Source organism: Entelurus aequoreus, linkage group LG17 (genome assembly GCF_033978785.1).
Source record: "Entelurus aequoreus isolate RoL-2023_Sb linkage group LG17, RoL_Eaeq_v1.1, whole genome shotgun sequence".
Lineage (NCBI taxonomy): Eukaryota > Metazoa > Chordata > Actinopteri > Syngnathiformes > Syngnathidae > Entelurus > Entelurus aequoreus.
This window is the reverse complement of record NC_084747.1, coordinates 46,766,298-46,785,968: the sequence shown is the minus strand read 5'-3', so window position 1 is coordinate 46,785,968 and position 19,671 is coordinate 46,766,298. Positions and strand designations below refer to the sequence as shown.

Sequence of the window (19,671 nt, the reverse complement as noted above, 5' to 3'; positions counted from 1 at the left end):
TGAGTGAGTGAGTGAGTGAGTGAGTGAGTGAGTGAGTGAGATTAGTGACACACTGCAGGAAATATACTTCTGTTTTGGTTTCTTTGGTACACAAGCACAGTGGCCAAAGCTGACGAAGATGCACTGACATTTATGACAAATATTTCAAATAAAAAGCATGCTCACGGTTAGTGCTTAGTCAACAAAGTATGTTTACATCCTGTAGATAAGGACCTCTCGGGAACTCGGAGACTTGAATATTGACTCAAAATGTGGGGGAAAAAAATCTACGAACTGGTCGTTCTTTTGAAAGAAAATGCCTCGCAATCAGAGCGGCATGACGATGCAACCAAATATTGTGTTTTGTGTGTGTGTGTGTGTGTGTGTGTGTGTGTGTGTGTGTGTGTGTGTGTGTGTGTGTGTGAGTGTGTATAGCCTCTTACAATGGAAATGTGAAAAAAAAGAGAAAACTTTCACAGTAATCAAAGTAATCATTTAAAGATTTATATTTGTAACAGTTACTTACAATCTATACTGAATGGCAGAATCGTGCAATAAATACATAAAGTGAAATAGCAGTCAATGTGGAATATACAGTACCGGTACGCTCATGTACATAATACATGTATGTACTAGGGGTATAACGGTACACAAAAATGTCGGTTCGGTACGTACCTCGGTTTAGAGGTCACGGTTCGGTTCATTTTCGGTACAGTAAGAAAACAACAAAATATACATTTGTGGGTTATTTATTTACCAAATTTGCAAAATCTTCCACCAAAAATATTTTACTTAGTGGAATATTTGATGTGAAGTAATGGGAACCTTGGATAGGTCAATAATTCATAATAACATTGATTTTGATTCAATATTATGTTTTGAGCAATGACAGTTTGAAAGGAAAAAAAACAGCTTTGTTTTATTAGTTAATATTGCAACTTTTTCTTAATTACATTTAACCTTTAAGCTTTTTTATTTCACTTTTGTTATGTTTATGTTTATTTTAATAGTATTTTTAGAATGTGCCGTGGGCCTTTAAAACATTAGCTGTGGGCCGCAAATGGCCTCCGGGGCACACTTTTGACACCCCTGCTATAGATAATAAAAAATTTAATCTTATAAATCTATGGATAAAAAGCAGAGCCTGGCGACGCATGCGCGTTTATCATAACTCTCTCGCTCTCTCTGTCTCTGCCCCTCCCTCACCAATGCTGCTGCGCGCACAATTTGTTTTGTTTTTAACCCCTTCTTAACCCTGAACGTACATTGAAAATACACGCAACCCTATCTCAAAATGCCGGACATTTGAGGCATTTAAGAAACTCCGCCCTGACAGCTCCGCAGAAGAGGACATGTCCGGTGAAAAGAGGACGTATGGTCAGTCTATCGTAGCCCGTTAGCTGCTAGCATCGTGCGTTACGCTACTTAATATGTCCGTGTGGAAACTCGTTCAGTACACCTCCGAACCGAACCGACACCCCCGTACCGAAACGGTTCAATACAAATACACGTACCGTTACACCCCTAATATGTACAGTGTATGAAAATGCAAATATGAGTGGTTTTGGTGGGGATTTTTTTAGCTTTCTATTATGTTAAATTTTGACCTAAAACTGTTCTTGTTACTTTTGTTTATCATGTTTCCTGTCCTTTTACGCTGCTATAACGTGCTATAACGTGCACATTTTCCTCCCCGAAAAAAGATCAATAAAGTCTTATTTTTTTGTGTAGCTTCTTGTTACACTATAAACATACAGCCCACTACTAAAATGTATCAAATGTTTTGTAAACAACCGATAAAACATCTGGAATTGATTCTATTGCTATTATTTTGTGTGTATAAAAGGACATGGGGGGGAAAAAAATGTAATAATTTTTTATTTTTTTTTAGACATGTATCTTGTGCGCACGAGAAAGTTTCTCGTCCGCACGAGATAGTTTATTTTTATAAAATTATTTTAAAAAAAATTTTTTTAAATAATTTTACTATTGTATTTTTTTTTAGACATGTATCTCGTGCGCACCAGAAACTATCTTGTGCGCAAGATAAAGTTTCTCGTGCGCACGAGATAGTTTATTTTTATAAAATTATTTAAAAAAAAAAAATTTTTAATAATTGTATTATTGTATTTTTTTTTAGACATGTATCTCGTGCGCACGAGAAAGATACATGTCTAAAAAAAAAATTTTTTTTTAAATAATTTATTTAAAAAAAAATAATTTTATAAAAAGTTTTATAAAAATATTTTTTTTTAAATAAATTATTTTGAAAAAAATTTTTTTTTAAAAATAATTTATTTTAAAAAAAAAAATTTTATAAAAAGTTTTATAAAATTTTTTTTTTTTAAATAAATTATTTTTTAAAAAAAAATTTTTTTAGACATGTATCTTTCTCGTGTGCACGAGATACATTTCTAAAAAAAATACAATAATAAAATTATATTAAAAAAAATGTTTTTAAATTATTTTGATATATGTCTAAAAAAATAAAAATAAAAAAAAATAATTTTTTTCCCCCCGCCATGTCCTTTTAGGGGCTCCGTATATAACCTTTTAAAAGTGTATTAGTAACAATAGGCCAACGATGTAAATGCTAATGATCATGATGCATTAATAAACATGTGGTATTGTTTGTAAGTCAGCTCTTTCCAATAAGCGTGTATTGCTTCTTTTTGCACTTATCAACTTTTAACTATGTGTTATTTAAAACATAAGGTAAAACTCTGAAATCGATTATACTGACATTATTTTTTATGGAGGAAGTCCATACCCCAAAAACACATCAAAAGGTGAAACAATTGCCTTGAATAGATGTGTTGGAGTTGCGAGGGTCCACTGTTGACTGTTAGCTGTGTTATATTAGTAGCACTAGAAGCATGCACTTGTTAGTTCCTCCAACACCTTTTAGAAGCACGAGCAGACGCGAGCATACGAGATAGAAGAGAGCTGACAACTCACCATCTTTGCAGATGGTGCTGACCACGCAGGCTCCCGCCTCCAGATTGTAACCGCTGACGCAGCTGCTGCAGTTCCTTTCACCGGGCCCCAGGCACTCGTAGCAGCTATGATCGCACCTGTCGACAGGGCACATGGAGAGTCAGGATGTCGTCATATTTCGCTTTGGCGTCCTAAACATTCAATTGTGACCGATGAGGCCTATGCCTTATAACTCAATGTTCTTTGTTTTTTAAACGCAACAGGGGGTTTAGATTCTTAGCGGGGGGGTGTATATTGTAGCATCCCGGAAGAGTTAGTGCTGCAAGGGGTTCTGGGTATTTGTTCTGTTGTGTTTATGTTGTGTTACGGTGCGGATGTTCTCCCGAAACGTGTTTGTCATTCTTGTTTGGTGTGGGTTCACAGTGTGGCACATATTTGTAACAGTGTTAAAGTTGTTTATATGGTCACCCTCAGTGTGACCTGTATGGCTGTTGACCAAGTATGGCTTGCATTCAATTGTGTGTGTGTGAAAAGCCGTAGATATTATGTGACTGGGCCGGCACGCAAAGGCAGTGCCTTCAAGAGTTATTGGCGCTCTGTATTTCTCCCTACGTCCGTGTACACAGAGGCGTTTTAAAAAGTCATAAATTGTACTTTTTGAAACCGATACTGATAATTTTGAAACCGATACCGATAATTTCCGATATTACATTTTAAAGTATTTGTCGGCCGATAATATCGGCAGTCCGATATTATCGGACATCCCTAGTTATAATCATGCATTGACTTAACTTGATATCTTACACAAATAACTCTGCTTTGCTGTGGGCTTTTGTAATCTCCACTCCACGCTCACAGCACCGCACAGTAGCTGTGCTCGATCAAATCTGACTGGGCAGCACATGTTATGTAGTGAAAAAAAAGGAAATATTTAAAAGTGAGACAGAAGTTTTTGCATTTGTTTTAAAAAATTGCGTATATTTTTAAGACCCTTTATGGTCATTTTTAAGAGTTTTTACAAGGTTTATATTAGGGATGTCCGATAATGGCTTTTTGCCGATATCCGATATTCCGATATTGTCCAACTCTTTAATTACCGATACCGATATCAACCGATACCGATATCAACCGATATATGCAGTCGTGGAATTAACACATTATTATGCCTAATTTGGACAACCAGGTATGGTGAAGATAAGGTACTTTTAAAAAAAAATAAAAAAATAAGATAACTAAATTAAAAACATTTTCTTGAATAAAAAAGAAAGTAAAACAATATAAAAACAGTTACATAGAAACTAGTAATTAATGAAAATGAGTAAAATTAACTGTTAAAGGTTAGTACTATTAGTGGACCAGCAGCACGCACAATCATGTGTGCTTACGGACTGTATCCCTTGCAGACTGTATTGATATATATTGATATATAATGTAGGAACCAGAATATAAATAACAGAAAAAAATGGGGGGAGAGAGGTTTTTTGGGTTGGTGCACTAATTGTAAGTGTATCTTGTGTTTTTATGTTGATTTAATTTTAAAAAAAATAAAATAAAAAATAAAAAAAACGATACAGATAATAAAAAAAACGATACCGATAATTTCCGATATTACATTTTAACGCATTTATCGGCCGATAATATCGGCAGGCCGATATTATCGGACATCCCTAGTTTAGATGAAATGTAAGACATTTTAATGCTTAAATTTAAATGATATGATTTTAGACTATTTTGCCTTAACTAGAGATGTCCGATAATATCGGACTGCCGATATTATCGGACGATAAATGCTTTAAAATGTAAATTCTGAAATTATCGGTATCAAAAAGTAAAATGTATGACTTTTTAAAACGCCGCTGTGTACACGGACGCAGGGAAAAGTACAGAGCGCCAATAAACCTTAAAGGCACAGTCACATAATATCTACGGCTTTTCACACACACACACAAGTGAATGCAAGGCATACTTGGTCAACAGCCATACAGGTCACACTGAGGGTGGCCTTATAAACAACTTTAACACTGTTACAAATATGCGCCACACTGTGAACCCACACCAAACAAGAATGACGAAAATCTCCCGGGGCAACCATTCACCCGATAACCATCCAAACAACATTATTGGGGGCGTGCCTTAAAGGCACTGCTTTTAACATCCTCTACAAACTGTCGTCATGTCCACTTTTCCTCCATACAAACAGCGTGCCGGCCCAGTCATATAATATATGCGGCTCTTACACTCACACACAAGTGAATGCAAGCATACTTGATCAACACCCATACAGGTCACACTGAGGGTGGTCGTATAAACAACTTTAACACTGTTGCAAATATGCGCCACCCTGTGAACCCACACCAAACAAGAATGACAAACACATTTCGCACCGTAACACAACATAAACACAACAGAACAAATATCCAGAACCCCTTGCAGCACTAACTCTTCCGGGACGCTACAATATACACCCCCCCTCCCATATCCCGCCCACCTCATGCGCATGTCCCAAATTCCAAGCTGCTGTTTTGAGGCATGTTAAAAAAAATAATGCACTTTGTGACTTCAATAATAAATATGGCAGTGCCATGTTGGCACTTTTTTTTCCCATAACTTGAGTTGATTTATTTTGGAAAACCTTGTTACATTGTTTAATGCATCCAGCGGGGCATCACAACAAAATTAGGCATAATAATGTGTTCATTCCACGACTGTATATATCGGTATCGGTTGATATCGGAATCGGTACTTAAGAGTTGGACAATATCGGCAAAAAAGCCATTATCGGACATCTCTAGCCTTAACCTAAGGGGCTGCCCTGGGGAACAACAGGAGGAACTAACGTTAGCATGAAATTCTTGTCATTTTAGTCGAATGAGCAAGGATACAAGCGAGAGAAGGAGACTCACTTCTTACAGGACCTCTGCACCTGGCCGCTGTCGGACGTCTGTTCAAACAGGTAGTAGCCGTTGCTGCAAGTGGACACACAGCGCCAGTCCTCCAGCAAGTAGCTGTCGGCACACTTGGTGCACGCTTCTATACCAGTGCCTGCAAAAAAAAAATAAAAAAAAATCACATGGGACATTAAGACAATGTTGAGAATAGATCTGACAGGTCATGGTGCTGCCACGGACATCTTACCTGCGCAGGTGGCACAGGCACGATGACAGGGCTCGCAAGTCCTTCTGTGGCCGTTGTAATAGGAACCCGCATCACACGTCATCTGACACTTGTTGCCTTGTAAACTGGACAGGAAAATAGAACATACTCATTTATATAACGGTATACAACTATTTCTTAAAGTGGACTTATGATGAATTCTGTCTTTTCTGCCTTATTAATGTTGTCACAACTCTTGTTAAACAATGCCAAAGTCAAATCAAAGGTTCGTGCATTCTGGTGTGAGCTCGCATGCAGTTTTGGACGCCTCTGCACTGCAAAAACGGAAATCTAAGTAAGATTAAATACCTCAAATAAGGGTGATATTTGCTTATTTTCTGTCTGATAAGATAATTCTTCTCACTAAGCAGATTTTATGTTAGAGTGTTTTACTTGTTTTAAGGGTTTTGGTCCTAAATGATCTCAGTAAGATATTACAGCTTGTTGCTGAGATTTGATGACCTACACCACCGTTCAAAAGTTTGGGGTCACATTGAAATGTCCTTATTTTTGAAGGAAAGGCACTGTACTTTTCAATGAAGATAACTTTAAACTAGTCTTAACTTTAAAGAAATACACTCTAAACATTGCTAATGTGGTAAATGACTATTCTAGCTGCAAATGTCTGGTTTTTGGTGCAATATCTACATAGGTGTATAGAGGCCCATTTCCAGCAACTATCACTCCAGTGTTCTAATGGTACAATGTGTTTGCTCATTGGCTCAGAAGGCTAATTGATGATTAGACAACCCTTGTGCAATCATGTTCACACATCTGAAAACACTTTAGCTCGTTGCAGAAGCTACAAAACTGACCTTCCTTTGAGCAGATTGAGTTTCTGGAGCATCACATTTGTGGGGTCAATTAAACGCTCAAAATGGCCAGAAAAAGAGAACTTTCATCTGACACTCGACAGTCTATTCTTGTTCTTAGAAATGAAGGCTATTCCACAAAATTGTTTGGGTGACCCCAAACTTTTGAACGGTAGTGTATATTGAGTAAAAACTTGAAACTAGAATATCAATAGTTGCAAAGCTGTGTCATCAACACTCACAAGTATAAAACTACTTTTTTTACTTCACACCCTCCCCGGATGGCTAATAATCAAATGTAAACAATCAAAAGGAGATACTTTTTCTTATGCCTTCTGATCTCTCTCTCTCTCTCTCTCTCTCTCCCTCTCTCTCTCTCTCTCTCTCTCTCTATGTCCACTACTTGCTGTCCATATCCTACCCCCCCCCCCCTCCACACCCCTGATTGTAAATAATGTAAATAATTCAATGTGATGATTATCTTGTGTGATGACTGTATTATGATGACAGTATATATCTGATAGTATATATCTGTATCATGAATCAATTTAAGTGGACCCCAACTTAAACAAGTTGAAAAACGTATTCGGGTGTTACCATTTAGTGGTCAATTGTACGGAATATGTACTTCACTGTGCAACCTACTAATAAAAGTCTCAATCAATCAATCAAGCATGAAAAAAAAAATAATGATGCCGAGCGCTTATCATTATGTCAAGATAATGGCACTAGCATTTACTTAATTTAAGAATATTTTCCAACATATTGAGCAAAAAGGTCAAAAGAAGAATTTCTACCAAGAAAAGTGCACTTGTTAATAGTGAGAATATACTTATTTTAAGGTATTTTTGGGTTCATTGAGGTTAGTTAATTGGACTTGTTTTGGGAAGTTTTGACAAGCCGAATTTTCTTGTTCTATTGGCAGATAATTTTGCTTGGTTCAAATAAAGTACCACTAATTTTTGTATTTTTTTTTCTTGTTTTTGAACACTGACTTTTTGCAGTGTGTTCGCGGAGTTTTGCAGTCTGGCTACGTTGGAACGTCAAAGCGAGACAGACATACTTATTCGGACATTAGGTCAAGTTCTCAAGACAGAAGAGGAGGAATTTTTTCCCCCTCTGCTTCAGGCTATGGAGAAACACAAAAATATTTAAGATAAAGGGCTGTATTATTTTCAAGTACAAAAGTTGCATAAATGCTGGTAAAATAAGCTTTTTTTTAATGCATGTCTGAAACCGAACAGCGAGTGTGTGCAGGTGTACTCGACGTTGTGACTGAGTGAATCTATATGATGTTTATGAAGTGTTAAAGGCCTACTGAAAGCCACTACTACCGACCACGCAGTCTGATAGTTTATATATCAATGATGAAATCTTAACATTGCAACACATGCCAATACGGCCGGGTTAACTTATAGAGTGCAATTTTAAATTTCCCGGGAAATATCCGGCTGAAAACGTCTCGGTATGATGACGTTTGCGCGTGACGTCACGGATTGTGCGGAAGTATTGGGACACCATTGTGGCCAGCTATTAAGTCGTCTGTTTTCATCGCAAAATTCCACAGTATTCTGGACATCTGTGTTGGTGAATCTTTTGCAATTTGTTTAATGGACAATGAAGACAGCTAAGAAGAAAGCTGTAGGTGGGAAGCGGTGTATTAGCGGCCGGCTGCAGCAACACAACCAGGAGGACTTTGAGTTGGATAGCAGACGCGCTACCGTGAGTACGCAGCTTTTTTCCAAACATTTGATCGCTTGCCCGTACGTGCGTGCCGCTATGTGCATGTCACGTACGTAACTTTGGGGAAATATATGTTCTGTATGAACTTTGCGGAAGTGAACGGTACTTTGGGCTGTGGGATTGAGTCTGTTGTGCGGGTGTTTGAGTTGCATTGGCGGGTTATATGGACGGGAGGGGAGAGGTGTTTGTTATGCGCGATTCATTTGTGGCATATTAAATATAAGCCTGGTTGTGTTGTGGCTAATAGAGTATATATATGTCTTGTGTTTATTTACTGTTTTAGTCATTCCCAGCTGAATATCAGGTCCCACCCACCTCTCACAGCATCTTCCCTATCTGAATCGCTTCCACTGCCCTCTAATCCTTCACTTTCACTTTCCTCATCCACAAATCTTTCATCCTCGCTCAAATTAATGAGGTAATCGTCGCTTTCTCGGTCCGAATCGCTCACGCTGCTGGCGTCCATGATTGAAAACAATGTGCAGATGTGAGGAGCTCCTCAACCTGTGACGTCACGCTACTTCCGGTACAGGCAAGGCTTTTTTTATCAGCGACCAAAAGTTGCAAACTTTATCGTCGATGTTCTCTACTAAATCCTATAATCAAAAATATGGCAATATCGCGAAATTATCAAGTATGACACATAGAATGGACCTGCTATCCCCGTTTAAATAAGAAAATCTAATTTCAGTAGGCCTTTAAAGTTGTTTATACGGCCACCCTCAGTGTGACCTGTATGGCTGTTGACCAAGTATGCCTTGCATCCACTTTGTGTGTGTGAAAAACTGTAGATATTATGTGACTGGGCCGACACGCAAAGGCAGTGCCTTTAAGGTTTATTGGCGCTCTGTACTTCTCCCTACGTCCGTGTACACAGCGGCGTTTTAGTCATAAATTTTACTTTTTGAAACCGATACCGATAATTTCCGATATTACATTTTAAAGCATTTATCGGCCGATAATATCGGACATCTCTAGTGGCTATTTTGAAGAAACTAGAATATAAAACATGTTTTCAGTTATTTCACCTTTTTTTGTTAAGTACTTAACTCCACATATGTTCATTCATAGTTTTTGATGCCTTCAGTGACAATCTACAATGTAAATAGTCATGAAAATAAAGAAAAGGCATTGAATGAGAAGGTGTGTCCAAACTTTTGGGCCTGTTACTGTATATACACATGCTATTTTGGACAGTCAACTTCCAAATGTGCCCAAAGATGTAGTAGAAAATTGGACAGCTTAATTTTACTCAACTTAAATCATGATTAGAAAGCGGAGAGGAAAATGTATGTGGGAGAAGAGGTCAGTCCAAGAAAATGTTGAGCTGTGTGAGTTTGCAGTGAGGACAGGTTTGGTGCAGAGCTGAGCTACAACACAGCTGGTGCGCATTAGTTGACAATTCCAAGAAATAATTTAGTCTGGACCGCTCGTGTAACCTGCATATGCATAATGTGTGTGTGTGTGTGTGTGTGTGTGTGTGTCTTCAGCTGCTGTTAAGGGGAAACGATAGGCTCTAAGTCCCCAGCTTCACCGTACAAGGTATGATACGTTTAACTCACATATGTTTCTTAGCTGGAATTCCAACACTTCAAAAACGCCCAATCTACTGCCAGCCAAGATGAAGAGGCTGCAGTGGGAAGCGGCCAGGGAGTAAAGTGGAAAAAGTCCACGCGGAGAATTTTAAATGGCTTAAGAGTTGAGAGTGTCTTCAAAGAGGCCATCGCCACCCAAAATGGGCAGCGGCTCCGCTTCTTGTGTGTCCCGGCCGACCCCCACCATCGCATGACACGGCTTTATGAGGCTTTTAATACGGCGAGGTCACAGGGTGAAAGGCAGTTGACTCAATAAATGCGTCCCAGGGGGGAAAACAGCTGCTGTGAACACGAACATGTCCGAATTAGCAACGCTGTGTGGCCCACACTGTGATTTTCCGGGTGTTTTTGATTAAAGTTTACTCAAGTAAAAGAAAAAGTATGTGTCTAAAATGACTCAAGTAAAAATAAAAGCAACTACACTGCAAAAACTGAAATCTAAGTAAGATTAAATATCTCAAATAAGGGTGATATTTTCTTATTTTCTGTCTGATAAGATAATTCTTCTCACTAAGCAGATTTTATGTTAAGAGTGTTTTACTTGTTTTAAGGGTTTTGGTCCTAAATGATCTCAGTAAGATATTACAGCTTGTTGCTGAGATTTGATGACCTATATTGAGTAAAACATGCTTGGAACTAGAATATCAACTGTTGCAAAGCTGTGTCATCAACACTCACAAGTATAAAACTACTTTCTTATAGTAATAATTTCTTACTTTAAGCATGGGGGAAAAAATAATGATGCCGAGCGCATATCATTATGTCAAGATAATGGCACTAGCATTTACTTCATTTAAGAATATTTTTCAACATATTGAGCAAAAAGGTCAAACAAAATTTTATACCAAGAAAAGTGCACTTGTTATTAGTGAGAATATACTTATTTTAAGGTATTATTGGGTTCTTGGGGTTAGCTAATTTTACTTGTTTTGGAAAGTCTTGACAAGCCAAATTTTCTTGTTCTATTGGTAGATAATTTTGCTTAGTTCAAATAAAATACCCCTAATTTTTGTATTTTTTTTTCTTGTTTTTGAACACTGACTTTTTGCAGTGTAGGATGGTAAAAGGTGGGGATTGAACCAGGAACCCTCAGGTTGCTGGCACAGCCACTCTCCCAACCGCGCCAGGCCGTCCCCCGCTACCTAATACCTAATAATTTATTTATTATTAAATACATTATTAAATTATTAAATACAATGCTAAGAAAAAAGGAAAAAACTAACATTTATAAAATCAACAGTACTAAGAAGCACCTAAAGGGACATGGGGGAATTTTTATTTTTTATATTTTTTTATTTTTAGACATGTATCTCGTGCGCAAGAGAAACTATCTCGTGCGCAAGGGAAACTTTCTTGTGCGCAAGAGATACTTTTTATAAAGTTATAAAAAAAAAAAGTTTTTTAATTATAACGAGAAACTTTCTTGTGCGCACGAGATACATGACTAAAAAAAAATTTAAAAAATTTAAAAAAAAAAAATTATAAAAAAAATATGTTTATATTTATTTTTTTTAGACATGTATCTCGTGCGCAAGAGAAACTATCTCGTGCGCAAGAGAAACTTTCTTGTGCGCAAGAGATACTTTTTATAAAGTTATAAAAAAAAAAGTTTTTTAATTATAACGAGAAACTTTCTTGTGCGCACGAGATACATGACTAAAAAAAAAATTTAAAAAATTTAAAAAAAAAAAATTATAAAAAAAATATGTTTATATTTATTTTTTTTAGACATGTATCTCGTGCGCAAGAGAAACTATCTCGTGCGCAAGAGAAAGTTTCTTGTGCGCAAGAGATACTTTTTATAAAGTTATAAAAAAAAAATATTTTTAATTATAACGAGAAACTTTCTTGTGCGCACAATACATGACTAAAAAATAATTTTTTTTTTTTTTTTTTTAAATATATATATTTTGTTTTTTAGACATGTATCTCCTGCGCACGAGATACATGTCTAAAAAAAAAAAAAATTTTTTTTTTTTTTATTTTAATTTAATTTTTCTATAACTTTATAAAAAGTTTGTCATGCGCACGAGATACATGTCTTAAAAAAATTAAATAAAATAGAAATTATAAAAAAACAAAATTCCCCCATGTCCCTTTAGACAGTACAATAAAAATCTTCACTTTCTTAATAGATCCTTAAAAAAACATTTGCAAAACCCCCCCACCCCTTTTTTTCCCATTGATTCTTAAAAATTATAAATTGATTTAGAATGGAAATTTAAAAAAATTGCGATTTCAATGTGAATTGATTTTGTTAATCACCTCTAATAAACTGTAAGGATAATAAGATAAATAATGAGACTTGTCAAAATGAGACTACCTGAAGGTATTTTATGCATATGGTTGGTGGGTGCATCTGTCTCGCTCACCTGGTGCCTGGTTTGCATTCCGTGCAGATATTAGAGGCGGTGCACTTCTTGCAGTTCTCCGGACACCTCCTGCAGATGTTGGAATCTGGAAGAGACGAGATGACAATGTCACACGGAAGAAAGAAAGAAAAAGAATAATATGGTAGGCGGAGGAGTGAGTTAAAGAAGCAGCGAAATGGGCAAAACAGCAGGAAGCATTAGTGGGAGAAATGTGAAGAGGAGGAAAGAGTGGAAAAGTGGAGAGGCTAAACAGCTGGGGGATGAAGAAGCAGAGGATTGCAGGAATGCAGCAAAAGACTAAAAAAAAGGGGGTGAACACGCTGTGACACAAAGCACATGGACACTTCTTCCTGTGAGGACGCAAGCGCCAGAAATAAAACATATTCCCATGGACGCAGAGAATTAGGATATTTGTTTTTAAGTGAATGCAGTCCGGTGGTACCTCGGGAGAGGCTAAGTGTTATGCTTTAGGTTACGAGCCTCCCCACTCCCAGTTGGCGTGGCAAATGCCACAGAACCCCGTTAGATCCGATCAAAAAACGCGTCCTACTCATTAGCAATAGCTTATAGCTAGAGATCGACATACAGCACACTTGTTTTACAAGCATGGGGGAAAAAGAAAGTGAATGTGGAAGAGTGCTGAGAAGAAGAAGCGGAGGAAAATCATTGAAAGAAATCAACAAAATACATGACCCACTGGTGAAGCAGTGTGAGCACTGCTAGGCTGCATCATACCGAAGCAGAATGAGTAGAGATGTCCCATAATTAGGGATGATGTTTGATAAGGAATTATCGAGTTCGAGCCTATTATCGAATCCTCTTATCGAACCGATTCCTTATCGATTCTCTTATCGAGTCCAGATAGGTTGTTGTATATGGAAAAAAAACACACAATATTTGGTTTAACAAAAGCTCACTTTTATTATATAATAAAAAAATAAAATCTAATAAATAAATAAATATTGACTGTTACCCACCTAAAAAAATAAAATAAAATAAATAAATATTGACTGTTGTTACCCAAAGTATATTAAGTGGGATTTCTCAGAGAAACAAATATATACAATAACACAAAAACAACCTGTCTCTGTGATCACTATAGGTGTATAAATAATAATATAGTGTTAAATAAAATCAGTCCCTTGGGCACAAAACTGAAAATAATACAGCTCTCCAAAAAGTGCACTTCTGCTGCTATTTGACATAACTGTTTGTTATGATGCTTTGACATTTTTTGCACTTTATTTCTTTATTGAAAGAACATTCTATGAAGAGAAAAGTTCTTTGCAAATGTGGTTACAATGCTAAAAAATGAAAAGCTAAAGCTAAAAAAAGAAATACACTTTATTGAGTTAACATTATTTCTTTATAGGGGGAAAAATGTTATGAGCTAGAGAATATAACAACTACACTACCCAGCATGCAACGGGAGTAACGAGCATGCGCGGTAGCCCCGAAAAGTGTTGCATGTTGCCACGCTGTGAAAGTAAACGTCAAGAACTCAGCCAACACGCCTCGTCTGCATTATATATAATTAGACAGACAACACATCTACAGTGTGATTTTGTTTTGTTTACAAGGAAAGAAAAACAAAAGTTAAAAAAGGGAGATATGTTGTATATATATGTATGTGCTGCGGTTGTTTTAAGAACGTTGCGCCAGCTGCCGTAAAGGAGGTGCGTTGCTAGCCTGGTTGCTATGTTTCCTGTTGGTCGTAAAAGTGTTCGTCATGTGTTTTACCCTGCTAAAATCTCTCAGTAAAGTTATTCGATGGATTATAGCTTTTGTTTTGAACTTTATTACACCTTGGAGCGCTTTTTCCCGTCCATTGTTTTCCTGCTTTCGCTATCTGCGCCTAATGACTGAGCTACGTGACGTCATTTCTTGTGATGTCCCACGGAGCATTTCTGGTCGGGACAGGATTCGAATAAAGAATCAACTCTTTTCCTTTACTATAGTGGTCTCGATGACGGGTACCGGTTCTCAAAAAGGGATTCGAGTCCGAGGACTCGGTTCTTTTCTTATCAAACAACCGGGAAAACCGGTTTCGAGTATCATCCCTACCGATAATGGCTTTTTTGCCAATATTCCGATATTGTCCAACTCTTAATTACCGATTCCGATATCAATCGATACAGATGTATACAGTCGTGGAATTAACACATTATTATGCCTTATTTTGTTGTGATGCATTAAACAATGTAACAAGGTTTTCCAAAATAAATCAACTCAAGTTATGGAAAAAAATGCCAACATGGGACTGCCATATTTATTATTGAAGTCACAAAGTGCCTTATTTTTTTTAACATGCCTCAAAACAGCAGCTTGGAATTTGGGATATGCTCTCCCTGAGAGAGCATGAGGAGGTTGAGGTGGGCGGGGTTATTTTTTAAAAATTATTATTATTATTATTTATTTATTTTTCTGTCTTGCCTCTTGTGAGGGCGGTCGCGGGCGCATTTTTCCCCGCTCCCTCTTCTCCCAGCTTGCTCTCTTTGTTTTTGTCTTGTCTGAACTTTTTTGAAGCCTCTTTCTTTGCGCTGTCCTCAAATCTAAACATCAGACATGGAAATGATCAGCTGGACTCTCGACGCAATTGACAAAATCTTTTCGACGAGGAAAAGAGGTGGAACCATAGCTGCTGGGTACGTGAGAGATTCCTGGGATAAATGGCCCTGCAGCGGTCGCCTTCCAGGGCCCCAACTCCCCGCCCCTCTGTTGAGAGTTTGTCGTGATTAAATGTAACGTGTTTATGTGTGCATTGCATGGAGGCCCCCTTAGGAGCCCAGTCTAGATTGTATTTTTTTTACTCATCTTTTTCCCCAGTGTTTTACCTTTTTCCCATCTTTTATGGCGACTCATCAGTGTTCCTATTCTGTAACCCTGTACACTGTTTGTTTGTCTAAACTTGAACGGGTTTGTGCTGAAAACATAGTTTCGTTGTACTTGTGCAATGACAATAAAGACCTATCTGATCTGATCTGGGGTTGAGGTGGGGGGGATAGCGGGGGGTGTATATTGTAGCGTCCCGGCAGAGTTAGTGCTGCAAGGGTTTCTGGGTATTTGTTCTGTTGTGTTTATGTTGTGTTACGGTGCGGATGTTCTCCCGAAATGTGTTTGTCATTCTTGTTAGGTGTGGGTTCACAGTGTGGCGCATATTTGTAACAGTGTTAAAGTTGTTTATACGGACACCCTCAGTGTGACCTGTATGGCTGTTGACCAAGTATGCCTTGCATTCACTTGTGTGTGTGAAAAGCCGTAGATATTATGTGACTGGGCCGGCACGCAAAGGCAGTGCCTTTAAGGCAGGGGTCACCAACCTTTTTGAAACCAAGAGCTACTTCTTGGGTACTGATTAATGCGAAGGGCTACCAGTTTGATACACACTTAAATAAATTGCCAGAAATAGCCAATTTGCTCAATTTACCTTTAACTCTATGTTATTATTAATAATTAATGACATTTACACTTAATTGAACGGTTTAAAAGAGGAGAAAACACGAAAAAAATGACAATTACATTTTGAAACATAGTTTATCTTCAATTTCGACTCTTTAAAATTCAAAATTCAACCGAAAAAAAGAAGAGAAAAACTAGCTAATTCGAATCTTTTTGAAAAAAAAAAAAAAAAAAAATGTATGGAACATCATTAGTAATTTTTCCTGATTAAGATTAATTTTAGAATTTTGATGACATATTTTAAATAGGTTAAAATCCAATCTACACTTTGTTAGAATATATAACAAATTGAACCAAGCTATATTTTTTAACAAAGACAAATCATTATTTCTTATAGATTTTCCAGAACAAAAATTTTAAAATACATTCAAAAGACTTTGAAATAAGATTTCAATTTGATTCTACAGATTTTCTAGATTTGCCAGAATATTTTTTTTGAAATTTAATCATAATAAGTTTGAAGAAATATTTCACAAATATTCTTCGTCGAAAAAACAGAAGCTAAAATGAAGAATTAAATTAAAATGTATTTATTATTCTTTACAATAAAAATAAAAAAATTTTACTTGAACATTGATTTAAATTGTCAGGAAATAAGAGGAAGGAATTTAAAAGGTAAAAAGGTATATGTGTTTAAAAATCCTAAAATAATTTTTAAGGTTGTATTTTTTCTCTAAAATTGTCTTTCTGAAAGTCATAAGAAGCAAAGTAAAAAAATTAATGAATATATTTAAACAAGTGAAGACCAAGTCTTTAAAATATGTTCTTGGATTTACAAATTCTATTTAAGTTTTGTCTCTCTTAGAATTAAAAATGTCGGGCAAAGCGAGACCAGCTTGCTAGTAAATAAATACAATTTAAAAAATAGAGGCAGCTCACTGGTAAGTGCTGCTATTTGAGCTATTTTTAGAAAAGGTCAGCGGGCTACTTATCTGGTCCTTACGGGCTACCTGGTGCCCGCGGGCACCGCGTTGGTGACCCCTGCTTTAAGGTTTATTGGCGCTCTGCACTTCTCCCTACGTCCGTGTACCACTCCGTCATAAATTTTACTTTTTGAAACAGATACTGATAATTTCCGATATTACATTTTAAAGCATTTATCGGGCGATAATATCGGCAGGCCGATATTATCGGACATCTCTAAGAATGAGTTGATAAAATTCCAGCCTAGGATGTTAAAATAATACCTACAGGACAGCCAATTTTATCCATGAAAATTGAGAAGCTGCTGATGGTGTTTGCCGGAAAAGCAGTTCGAAGGACATACCGTATAAATCGCTCGCCAAGTACATTTATTACTACATTACTTCATAAAACTAATGTAGTTGTTTGTACTACATTCTATTGTATTGTTTCATACAATAGTTCGTATCTAAAAGTTTATTTTGAAATTCATGTTACATTTTAAAATTGTGGTATTTTAGGGAGGATGGGGCGGGCAAACACATTAAGTTGATTTACGGTATTTTTCTGTATATATAAGTCGCTCTGGAGTATAAGTCGCACCGGCCGAAAATGCATAATAAAGAAGGAAAAAAAATAAAATAAGTCGCACTGGAGTATAAGTCGCATTTTTGGGGGAAATGTATTTGATAAAAGCCAACACCAAGAATAGACATTTGAAAGGCAATTTAAAATAAATAAAGAATAGTGAACAACAGGCTGAATAAGTGTACGTTATATGAGGCATAAATAACCAACTGAGAACGTGCCTGGTATGTTAACGTAACATATTATGGTAAGAGTCATTCAAATAACTATAACATATAGAACATGCTATACGTTTACCAAACAATCTGTCACTCCTAATCGCTAAATCCCATGAAATCTTATACATTCAGTTTTTTCAGTGATGTACCCCCGGTGAACATTTTTTTAATTCAAGTACCCCCTAATCAGAGCAAAGCATTATTGGTGGAAAAAAAGAGATAAAGAAGTAAAATACAGCACTATGTCATCAGTTTCTGATTTATTAAATTGTATAACAGTGCAAAATATTGCTCATTTGTTTTGGTCTTTCTTTAACTATTTTAAAAAAAAAAGATATAAAAATAACTAAAAACTTGTTGAAAAATAAACTAATGATTCAATTATAAATAAAGATTTCTACACATAGAAGTAATCATCAACTTAAAGTGCCCTCTTTGGGGATTGTAATAGAGATCCATCTGGATTCATGAACTTAATTCTAAACATTTCTTCACAAAAAAAGAAATCTTTAACATCAATATTTATGGAACATGTCCACAAAAAATCTAGCTGTCAACACTGAATATTGCATTGTTGCATTTCTTTTCACAGTTCTTTTTGACAGACATTTAAAAAAAAATCTCACGTACCCCTTGGCATACCTTCAAGTACCCCCAGGGGTACGCGTACCCCCATTTGAGAACCACTGTTCTACGTCTAGTCTCTTACGTGAATGAGCTAAATAATATTATTTGATGTTTTACGCTAATGTGTTAATAATTTCACACATAAGTCGCTCCTGAGTATAAGTCGCACCCCCGGCCAAACTATGAAAAAAAACTGCGACTTATAGTCCGAAAAATACGGTAAATTCATTTCAATACGCTGTATCACAATACCAGTTTTTCAAGTTAAATGAATTAAACTCATACCACTGTATTTTGATTATTCTGATGAAGATGAATGGATAATAGATCAAACACAGAGTTATCATTGATCCATTGAACATGTGTTTTATTGGGAGAAAAGGCAAGGTCTGGTCCAGCAATTAGCCCCGACACTGTGGGCCAGAAGGATTTCTTTCATCTTGCTGTCAGTCTGACAAAGAATATAAAGTCATTTACCGCAACACGGCGCTCAGCAATGCCAGCGCCTCAAAAAGTGGGGGAGGAAAAAACTATCTACAACATCTTGGCCTGGGGAAATGTTATGATTGAACTTGGATCAGAAGATAGCCCCATTCGCTGCCAGGAGGCTCAATGGGCTGTGGACCAACAAATTATTAGATTATCATACTTTTCTGTTTCGCTGCTTTTCCACTTTTATCACAGCTGCTTGAGCTTTTTTTTTTTTTTTTGTCCATCTAGTATATGCAGCCCATGGAGTGTGAACGAGACGCTCGCCTTACAGAACGAGACGGTTTATTAGAAACCTGTCAACAAACACGGGGAAAAAAAGAGCAGAGTCTCTGCAGATCTGTTTAGTTTCACTCTGTTTTTCCACATTACATGTGATCGCGGAGAAAAATTAAATACAGAAGTCCGGTTGAAATGTAAAAGGAAATAGCGGCTCCGTGTTATGTTTGGAATGTGCGGAATTGGTAACAATGGGAGATAGGGCTGCAGGGAAAAATCTAATAGCGATTCGATTTGCGATTTATATATTTTATACATATAAATGCGTAAATCTGAAAAAATAGCAAGTAAAGGAAGACCAGTGGTTCTTAACCTGGGTTCGATCGAACCCTAGGGGTTCGGTGAGTCGGTCTCAGGGGTTCAGCGAAGGTCAAATCACACCCGACTCATCGTGTAAATAAAAACTTCTCCCTATCTCCGTGTTATGGACACCCCCAAACAATGTTCCCTTTAATTTTCCATATGATTTGCAGGTCTGTACATGTTAAGATAATTACGTATAAGTTATCACACAACT

General features: G+C 36.8%; 1 protein-coding gene across 1 annotated transcript in view; it reads right to left on the bottom strand.

The window, feature by feature from the left end:
- The window catches only part of LOC133631810 (proprotein convertase subtilisin/kexin type 5-like), a 199,221-nt gene that overhangs the window by 14,890 nt on the left and 164,660 nt on the right, over window positions 1–19,671 (bottom strand). Inside the window, exons 17-20 of the mRNA XM_062023971.1 lie at window positions 12,592–12,676; window positions 6,052–6,155; window positions 5,820–5,958; window positions 2,938–3,053 (exon numbers count right to left, since the gene is read on the bottom strand). Of these exons, the coding sequence (XP_061879955.1) occupies window positions 2,938–3,053; window positions 5,820–5,958; window positions 6,052–6,155; window positions 12,592–12,676 (444 nt within the window). The remainder of the gene's footprint in view (window positions 1–2,937; window positions 3,054–5,819; window positions 5,959–6,051; window positions 6,156–12,591; window positions 12,677–19,671) is intronic.